The 10,108-nt window shown below is 34.5% G+C and overlaps 2 protein-coding genes across 4 annotated transcripts; both read left to right on the top strand.

Annotated features, from left to right (window-relative positions):
- The first annotated feature begins 962 nt into the window (after positions 1-962).
- Positions 963-7,955, top strand: LOC123550352 (uncharacterized). 3 transcript variants are annotated; one of them, XR_008371519.1, is made up of 5 exons: positions 978-1,091; positions 2,979-3,379; positions 3,953-4,072; positions 4,672-4,847; positions 7,521-7,955. XR_008371519.1 is itself a non-coding variant. In XM_045338783.2 (4 exons), the coding sequence occupies exons 1-4, from the start codon at positions 1,025-1,027 to the stop codon at positions 7,647-7,649; spliced, it is 492 nt and encodes a 163-aa protein (XP_045194718.1). In that variant the 5' UTR covers positions 963-1,024; the 3' UTR covers positions 7,650-7,955. The 3 variants fall into 3 exon arrangements, 1 of the variants encoding a protein (XP_045194718.1); XR_008371518.1 differs by having other exon boundaries at positions 2,979-3,704; XM_045338783.2 differs by lacking the exon at positions 2,979-3,379 and having other exon boundaries at positions 963-1,091.
- Positions 7,956-9,179: 1,224 nt separating this feature from the next.
- LOC123550710 (uncharacterized) lies at positions 9,180-9,512 on the top strand. The gene has a single exon (XM_045339139.1). It carries the CDS (start codon positions 9,180-9,182, stop codon positions 9,510-9,512), a length of 333 nt encoding a protein of 110 aa, XP_045195074.1.
- Positions 9,513-10,108: the final 596 nt, after the last annotated feature.

Below are 10,108 nucleotides of genomic sequence, written 5' to 3'. Positions count from 1 at the left end.
TTTGTTTTCAGAAGAATGAATATACAAACACATTTAGTTTGTCGTAAGTCGTCACGTTAGCTTCCGGTTGGACATGCGCACATACAAATATAAAGGTAACCTACCTCCTTAACAGGGCAAATTGGATAAATTTTATACATTATAAACCTGTTCACTCCAGGTACTTACATATCAAATAGAAATCTATTTCTTTCTGAAATTAGATACATGTCTATTCTTTCAAAAGGTGGCCATTTTGCAATAGGGGAGTTATTTCAAACACGTCCAATTCAGTATTTGTTGATTATATATTTTGAAAAGTATAAAAGTCAAGTACAAAATCTACTTAACAAAAGGTAAAAAGAAAAACAAAACGTAGAAATTTTATAAAATAGAAGATAAAAGGTTTGTTATAATGGGCTTGAAACTGAAATATCATTTATTATTAAGAGAATGTTTGCAAACCAACCAACAGACGGAATGCCACGAAACGTGTCATTCTATCCACCGATCTTTTACATTCAGATCGGGACTACGAGATGCTATAATGTTACTTTGGGAATTGAATGTCTCTGCAAAATTTCCTAAGTTACTATATGTCTTTGGCAGTTTAAACAGGCACAAGTTTGGTATTCTGTACACAGGTGGAAAAGGAGGCTGAAGTGACAAAAATAAGGTCAATGCATTAATACAATTCAGTTATACATTTTCCGTCGGTAAAGCGAAGCGAATTAGGCGGGTCAGGGTATCTTTTTTGTATCAGGCGAATCAAAATCTTGTTTTGATGGTTGTTTTATTGGTACATCTCGGGAAGAAACGAATATAGCAATTATGATAATAAAATCTGTTTTGAATGCAATTATATCTTACAATTGAACCTTAACAGAGTTTAATTGTTATAAACCATTTTCTTACACAAAAGGCAATTGTAAAAAATATCGTCTAAAAACTGGTACCTTTCCAAGATCTATTTTTGGAACCAGAAAATACGAAATCGTTTTTTTGTCGTTGTGTAATGATTGATATCTGACTAGTGTAAGTAAAAATGAATAGATTGGTCATAAACGTGTTATTATGTTGGATAATATTCTTCAGGAATATGGAAAAGACAGGTGAGTGTATCCCTGTTCTGTTAATTAAACATTTCAACCGTAAAACAAAAGTACAAATTACGCATTTCTGTTTAAAGGCACTGACCTCTAGATCGTACGACAACAACAACAACAAAAACAATTTTGTTAGCCATCTGAAAATGATTGCTATATTTCTTCAGAAGGCTTTGAACCTTAGTTACTGACAGTGTTTTATGCTATAAAAACACACTAGAATTAGTTGTTTTCACTATTTTTTCCATTGAAAAGTGTTTTTAACGGGGTATCGGAGGTAAACTGCCTTAAAGGGACATCACAAAATAACTGTATTCTTTTGTGTTTCCATGATGGTAATTATACATGCTTTGCATGAAGAAAATGAGAAATAACAAGTATCCAGTTACAAATTAACAGTAACATATACTAGGCCAAGACAATGTGTGTAATGTCCTAACATTTTATTAAATAACTGTAACAAAATGTACAGAGATCAGTATATTTAGTGAAATTTCAATCACAATTTTGTTCTACAGTTTAAGATAGTTATTCATCTGTTTTATAAACTATGCTGAAAAGAGATTGACTAAATAAGTTTGCAGATGAAGTTGTCAAAACACATTTATTCAGGAATGGCCTAAATTGTCCACCAGAAAACTTGTAGTATAAATGTATATTACCTGTATTTCAAGAATGATTTTCATGAAGTTTTTGTGAGTGAAAAAAGTAGGTCAGTAGGTCGTGGTGGGTCTTTAATTACAAAAGCTTTATATTTAACGACCATTAAGTACATATTCCGCCGTGGTGAACAGGTTAAGCACTGAGGAGTTTTAAGGCCGTGACCGCCCGGGTTCGATCCATTCCCGACTTTGAAATGGTATTTTTCTTGATATGCATTTTAATTTTCGAAACAAATACTCATGTCCTGGTGTTCATAATATGACTATACTTCAACTTTAAAGAAAGATCTTTTTAAGCCAAAAGGCTTTTGAGGTACGTGCCCTTAAACACGATATTACTGTGTAACTACCCCTTCTGTTTAAGTAGTAAATTCACTTTGAACACAAAGAAATCGATTCATCTTTTTCCATTTTTGTACAAGAAATCAGTAATAAGTCTTGAAAGAAGTAAAAACTTACTAGGAAAAAAAAGGAAAAAAAATAAAAAAAATTTGGTCCCAGAAGGGTTTGAATCTCCCCCTCCCCCACCACCCCCCTGGTATAATTAGATTTGATAATTAAGTACATTTTTGTAATTATAGAACACACTTGCCATAGTAAATCTGTTGTTTAATTCACTTCAAAATAATGATCTAAAATATATTACATAACACATATTTTGCCAAGACATAAAGCATCATCTACCTGTTTAAGGTGGCATTTAATAATTTATGAAATTTTATTCGCTAAATTCTTGTATCTTTATGTCATAATTAAAAAGAATACACACATGTACCATTTTAATAAAGGTATTTAAATCTCTTAACAGATGAAACAATACTATTTATTACTGTGTTGGGTTTAACGTCACAACGACACAATTATAGGTTATACGGCAACTTTCCGGCTTTGGTGGTGGAGGAAGACCCCAGGTGCCCCTCCGTGCGTTATTACATCACGAGCGGACAAACTGGGTAGAACCAACGACCTTCCGTAATCCAGCTGGATGGCTTCTTCACATGAAGAATTCAACACCCTGAGTGAGGTTTGAACCTACATTCATGAGAGGCAAGTGATTTGAAGTCTACGACCTTAACCACTCGGCCACGGATGACCCTCCAATACTATAGTCCTAAAGACTACTGAAAAAATGTACAAATAAAATGTAAACACCATTTATTCAAAGTTACTGTTAGCTTTCTTAAATATAGTAGCATTAACTGAGAACAAGTAATGACACTGTCTATTTCAGGTATGACCACAATTAGCAATTCGTTAGAATGCTCGCAGTTTCATGCTGTCATTATATGGGATACAAACACGAATGTGCAGGAAATAAGTTTTATGTATCACAGGCGCTTTTTATACGCATTAATATCTAAAATGCCGAAGGGTTCATATATAGTTTTGAAAACAACCGGCGATGTTAACACCGAGCTTGATTTTAGAAAGGACTCAGGATGGACAAACGCGTTGGATGGAATCACGTTTTCATTTACCGAAGAAGCAATTCCATACTCACTGCTGAGAAAAACTGTTCAAAATGCCCTTGGTCGACACGAAACTGTTGATATGGATATATAACTGTTCTTATTAGTAAATGATATGTCACGTTTAGACAACGAGGAGAAAGCTTTGGAAGCTCTAATGATAGTAAACACATTTGTTGTACTTACTGGGAAGATAAAACCGCAAAAGATTTGGACAGATTTGGCCTCAGACGAAAAACACTTATATAAAATTATAACTGATAACACAAATGATGAAAAATTCGTTAACGAGACAAAAGACTTCCTGAAATTGTCTTGTCAAACTAAGTGTTTAACATAGTTTGTCAAAAATATACTAAATACCACATCTAAGGCAAAAGAGCATATGACGTTTAGATAAATCTACATGGTTTCGGTATTCAAATATCTATAATTTACATGAGCACTGGTTTGATATACGCCAATATGGGGAACTTCTCGGACGTCTGGTATTTCTCATATTCAGATCAGAAAAATCTTGTTGTTATAACATGTAAACTGAACTAAATGATTTATACAAACTCTATAGGTTGATATACTAAACACACATTTTATGTAGAAAATATTACTCATTTATACCTCAACAGAAGGTTATTAGTGGTTTATATTTGGATCTTTATTATTATATTATACGCCATTTAATTCAATGAATTAACTTCTTGTCAAAATTGTATGATGTTTATGTTGTTTTAAACAGATTCAAGATCGGATTGTGGAATAAGTATGTATCTGAACAAGAGCAGATGTTACAAATGTGTGTACATTTGTGGACGGATCAAGAACACTGTGAGTCAGTTCTGCCTGAATACCTGCCCAAGTATGTTTGTTTTTTTAATAATATCTTTTCTACTTTGGAATACTTCTTAAAATCACATTATAAGTTGACATGCAATGAAAACGTATTTATTTGAAAAAAAATTGTATAAGATTTACCCTGTTACATTTAGACTGTGGAGAAAATTCATTGGCGCATAGCGTTCGCGTCCAGATTTTTGAATACACTTTCTATGTCTTTCACTATGTCTTTGTTACTACTGAATGGATTTGTTTAATACCTCATCTTACTGACATCAAATGATACAAAGTATGTAATTTAAACCCAGAAGTAGTCCCGTTTTCATTCGGAATTTTGTGTTAACGTCTTGGAGAACTTGCACTCTATTCAAGTTATTATAACAGATTTGATTTAAATTGAACGGAATTATTTTTCATCATCCCTGTATTATATAACTATTCTAACGTTAAACCCAACAAAAACAAAATAAATATTATTTATGACAGTACCATAAAAGTTTTAGATAATTAAGTGAATGGCTTCACCGTTTACTATTAGTTGTGCATTTGCTATGTACTTACTCATATGTATCATGTTTGAAGAATTTATATTAATATTAACCAATACTATCTCGACTTTAGATTTCGATCGTCACCTTGATATGCCAAAAGATTGCCACTGTGATATGTTAGATTGTGAGAACAGTTGCACGGACCCGTTGTTATTTCAGCTGTTAATCGTGTTGTTCACCGTTATATTATTGGTACTTGGTGTGCCTTTATCGTTGATGATGTTCAAACACTTTGAACCATATAAGGTACAGATAATCCAACTATCAATCAAGTTTTATTTTTTACGATCCCGAATGAACCTTAAATTGATTAAAAATATGGAGTACAGCTAAATTCGTTTATTTTTTTTAGAAACTAAAACGTAACTACAATACAGTATAGTAGAAACATGTCAAACGTCCAGTTTTCAGAGAATTCCGGTTATCAGAGGATTTTGCATAAAATTCTGAAAGGAGTTACATATGCATTTTTTTATTTATTTCATTTGACTGTATCATGTTCAATGCTTGTTTTTTCCATCAAATCTGCATTGAATGTCTCTATCATGTATCAAAACTGAATTATTTCTAACAGAAAAACATCACTTAAAATGATACTTTATAATAAAAAACTTGTTTTAATATTTTCTCGCGTTTAAGAATTAAAACTTTCAATAGGCTATCTATCATATTTAAAATGAACTTTGAAATTTATAAACTTTATCATTCAATAGCTAAAACTGACACTCTCAGAAACGTTTGACATTCGAATAAAAATTGGCCATGTCTATGGCAAGCCAATTGTCCAATAATTACGTGAACCCTAGTTCACGGTCGAAAAACTAGGATTAACGATCGGTAAACTAGGTTTTTCGAACGTAAAACTAGGTTTTTCGAATACTAACCCATATTTTCGAGCGAAAACATAGGATAACGCCGTGAACCATAGTTCACGCTCGTAAATATAGGTTCACGATTGTAAACCCCAGTTCACGGTCGTAAACATAGGTTCACGTTCGTAAACAATGGTTTACGAGCATGAACCGGGGTTTACGAGCGTAAACATAGGATAACGATCGTAAACATAGGATAACGACCGAAACTCATAGTTCAATCGAGAAACCTAGTTTATCAAACGTAAACCATGGTTTACGGTCGATATATTAGGATTTTAGAATTAACAATGAATTTCAGGCGTGAACATGGGTTTACGGCCATAAACCTATGTTTTCGACCGTCAACCATAGTTTACGGACCTGAACATATATTTTCGAGCGTGAACCTATGTTTACGAACGTGAACTTGGGTTTACGAGCGTGAACTTAGGTTTACGTTCGATAAACCTGGTTTATCAAACGTAAAACAAGGTTTTTCAAATGATAACCTACTTTTTCGAGCGAAAACATAGGATAACGTCGTAAACCATAGTTCACCCTCGTAAACGTAGGTTCACGTTCGTAAACCCAAGTTTACGGTCGTAAACATAGGATAACGACCGAAATTCATAGTTCAATCGAGAAACCTAGTTTATCGAACGTAAACCATGGTTTACGATTGATATACTAAGATTATGAAATCAACTATCAATTTCAGCGTTATGTTTACGGTCGTGAACCTATATTTACGAGCGTGAACCTAGGTTTTCGGCCGTGAACTACAGTTTACCTTCGTAAAACCGTGTTTATCGATTTGTAACTATATGGCAAGCCAATTGTCCAATAATTACGTGAACCCTAGTTCACGGTCGAAAAACTAGGATTAACGATCGATAAACTAGGTTTTACGAACGTAAAACTAGGTTATTCGAATACTTACCCATATTTTCGAGCGAAAACATAGGATAACGCCGTGAATTACAGTTCACGCTCGTTAATATAGGTTCATGATTGTAAACCCCAGTTCACGGTCGTAAACATAGGTTCACGTTCGTAAACTATGGTTTACGAGCTTGATCCGGGGTTTACGAGCGTAAACATAGGATTACGATCGTAAACATAGGATAACGACCGAAACTCATAGTTCAATCGAGAAACCTAGTTTATCAAACGTAAACCATGGTTTACGGTCGATTTATTAGGATTATAGAATTAACAATGAATTTCAGGCATGAACATGGGTTTACGGCCATGAACCTATGTTTACGGACGTGAACCTATGTTTACGACCGTGAACCATAGTTTACGGACCTGAACATATATTTTCGAGCGTGAACCTATGCTAACGAACGTGAACTTGGGTTTACGAGCGTGAACTTTGGTTTACGTTCGATAAACCAGGTTTTTCAAACGTAAAACCAGGTTTTTCAAATACTAACCTATTTTTTCGAGCGAAAACATAGGATACCGTCGTAAACCATAGTTCACGCTCGTAAACGTAGGTTCACGTTTGTAAACCCAAGTTTACGGTCGTAAACATAGGATAACGACCGAAAATCATAGTTCAATCGAGAAACCTAGATTATCGAACGTAAACCTGGGTTCACGAGCGTAAACTATGGTTTACGCCCGGTATCTGATGTTTTCACTCGAAAATATAGGTTAGTATTTGAAAAACTTAGTTTTACGTTCGAAAAACCTAGTTTATCTATCGTTAATCCTAGTTTTTCGACCGTGAACCGGGGTTCACGTAATTATTGGACAACTGGCTTGCCATATATATCTATCTAGAATTTCACTAGGTTGTACGCGGAATCTTCCGTCAAGGTCTTTATTAACTGTTATATGTTTTCATAGATAAGTGAGAACGGTTAACAATAAGCAACTGGTCAACCATTCAACAGTTTTAGAATATTTGGCTGACTAATGATACCACGTGAACCTGGTAATGGTAGTCTCAAGTACCTTTGGAGATATACGTAGTGGATTATATTTAAGAGCAAGTATATTGTTGTATTATGTCACTGAACATAATTATTTACAGGTAACGTTTATTTCATTTTAGGCACACTCTGGTGAAAATGAAAATGCATCGAAACAGAACCAGGGCCGGATGACACAAAATACCATTCCAATACAACGAATTAAGAAACGGTATAAATCTGAGACAACTGTCGCAAAGTGCAAGCCATAATTGGATTGAATTAATATCTGATCTACATTTTACTTATATACAAAGTATTTGTGTATCATGATTTGGTAATCATTATATTATTTGCTCCTAATAGTTATTCTTTAATACATTGTTCCCAATACGTGTTTTAGAAAATGACTCTATCTCCTATTGTTTGCTTCCGATATATGTCCTAGAAAATTACACCATTCTTTTGCTCCCATTGTTTATGGCGGTAAAATTTCCATGTTTCAATGATTTTTACATGTTAATTTGGCGGCAATAGTTAATATATATATTGGATGTAAAATAAAAGGAAGAAAGTGGCATTCTGTGTTTTGTTGTTAAATTACTGTCGTAGATTTAAATCTTTGTTTACAACATATAGCACCGGAACCCGGGAAATAGCAATTTGTATTCAAAGTGAACTTGTGTTTGGATTAAAAGTGAGAAATGAAATTGTAATTTTCATTTAAAAGAAAAGGAATATAGTTTGAAAAGTTCTAAAGATTTTCAAGCACTATTTCGAGAAGTGTGGTGTGTAAAGGTGAGGAGTTTATCATTTTAATACATCTGGACTTTTAATGCTGAGACAATTTTAAAGGATATATTTTTCTGTGGATTAAAGTAACGTAATGGAATATAACTCTCTGCTATACCTTTTGTTGTATTTGGATTAAGATAACAAGCTGTGTTTTGATTACGTGTTCTTGCGTATAATTATGTGTGGAAAATAAGTTATTCTTCACAAATATCGAAGATGTCGTCTCCAAACCTACAGTACTTGAAAGATGTACGCACGCGCTCCGTTAATGCCTTGATGAAAGAAGTGCAAGCTTGAATTGGGTTACTTCAAATAACTTAGAGCAGTTGTTACCGGAGAAACGTGATGATGTATACAAAAATGTTCAGACAAATATAGCGAAAATTCATTATGGACAAGAAAAGTTAGACAACCAATCTGAGAAAATATCTAATACCGTAGGAAATGAGGATGATGGTCTGATTCAATCAATCCTTGAGGAAGACAGTACAATTTGTGAAAAAGTCTCGAATGTCTTTTTTTCACCTTGAAAACCTGAGAGACCGACTTAAAGATGAGTCAAAGTTAAAGTCAAAAGAGAAAACTGAAGCTGATGCAACTAAAACTTCTACCAGGGTTGATGAACTCCAAAGATTGGTGGAATCACAAATGAAACTTCAGCAAGATCTAATGCGAGTGCAGTTAAAAAATGAAAAACAAAGACAAATATCAAACAGGGAATGCCACGCACCAAAAACGCAGCCTCCTCAAAACGAAACCCACAGCACGCAGACGCCGTGTGCACCACACACACACACACACACACACACACACACACACAGCCAACACATTAGGACAAAACGAACAAACAAAGGAACATACACACACACAAAGCCAACACATCAGGACAAAACGAACAAACAAAGGAACACAGTGGGGCACCGCCTTGGAACGGTCAGTGGCAAAAACACCACTGGGGAGCTTAAACCGAAAGTCATTCTGCCACGGTGAAACTACCTAAGTTAGACATGCCATCGTTTAATGGGAACAAGTTGTATTGGACAGAATTTTGGGACTCGTTTGAAAGTGCCATCCATAACAATAAGAAACTCTCAAATGTTGACAAATTCAATTACTTGAAGAGCAAACTCACTGGTGAAGCTAGGAGTTCTATAGCTGGAAATTCCCTCACGAACGAAAATTATGTTGTAGCCATACATGTTCTTCAAGAACGATTTGGTGACCGCCAAGAAGCCATCGACCTTCATTATAAGAAAATAATGGATCTTTCTCCACCCCGCAATACCAAAGAAAACCTACGCTATTTCATTGACAGTATTGAGAGACATTTGAGAAGTTAAGAAGTACTGGGTCAAACCACTAACCAGAAAGTATTTGTCTCTATGATAAAGAGAAAATTGCCAAGTGATGATCAAGGGAACATTTTGAAAAAAAAAAAACTGACAGCGCAAAGAAAGAAATCAGCTATCACAGAATGTCAAAGAGCTCATCTAATTTTACAAACCAGAATAGCAATCAACGAAATGATAATCAGAAATTTTCTGGAGCAATAGTAGTGCATGAAAACCAGGGACCAAAAAAGTCAAGTCCAACGAAAAAATGCAGATATTGTTCAGAGACGCATTGGAGCGATGAATGTGCCAAGTATTAGACAAGTGATGAAAGAAAGAAGCAACTGAAGAACAGTTGTTACAAATGTCTACGTGAAAGTCACCTCACAAAAGAATGTAGAACTTCAAGAGAATGTGTATATTGTGGTGAACAAAATGTACATCACAAGTCTTTGTGAAAAAAAGATTTGGGAAGAGAACATCACAGACGGAAACGGTTCAACTCTCTGAAGAAACTGAAAGAGAAGAAAGACATAAAGAAGTTGGTCTTCTTTCATCTAGAGAGAATGTTTTGATGCAAACTGCAAAAACGGATGTTAAAGCTC

The sequence above is a fragment of the Mercenaria mercenaria genome, chromosome 6, assembly GCF_021730395.1.
Source record: "Mercenaria mercenaria strain notata chromosome 6, MADL_Memer_1, whole genome shotgun sequence".
Lineage (NCBI taxonomy): Eukaryota > Metazoa > Mollusca > Bivalvia > Venerida > Veneridae > Mercenaria > Mercenaria mercenaria.
Note: the sequence above shows the minus strand (reverse complement) of the source record. Positions and strands in the feature narration are given on the sequence as shown.

What these genes read in the sequence shown, in the direction of transcription:
- LOC123550352 (XM_045338783.2), top strand. Translation starts at nt 1,025, where the DNA reads ATGAATAGATTGGTCATAAACGTGTTATTATGTTGGATAATATTCTTC. An exon ending in CTGCCTGAATACCTGCCCAA is followed by an intron (nt 4,073 to 4,671) that starts GTATGTTTGTTT and finishes TCTCGACTTTAG; the next exon opens with ATTTCGATCGTCACCTTGAT. An exon ending in AACACTTTGAACCATATAAG is followed by an intron (nt 4,848 to 7,520) that starts GTACAGATAATC and finishes ATTTCATTTTAG; the next exon opens with GCACACTCTGGTGAAAATGA.
- LOC123550710 (XM_045339139.1), top strand. Translation starts at nt 9,180, where the DNA reads ATGCCATCGTTTAATGGGAACAAGTTGTATTGGACAGAATTTTGGGAC.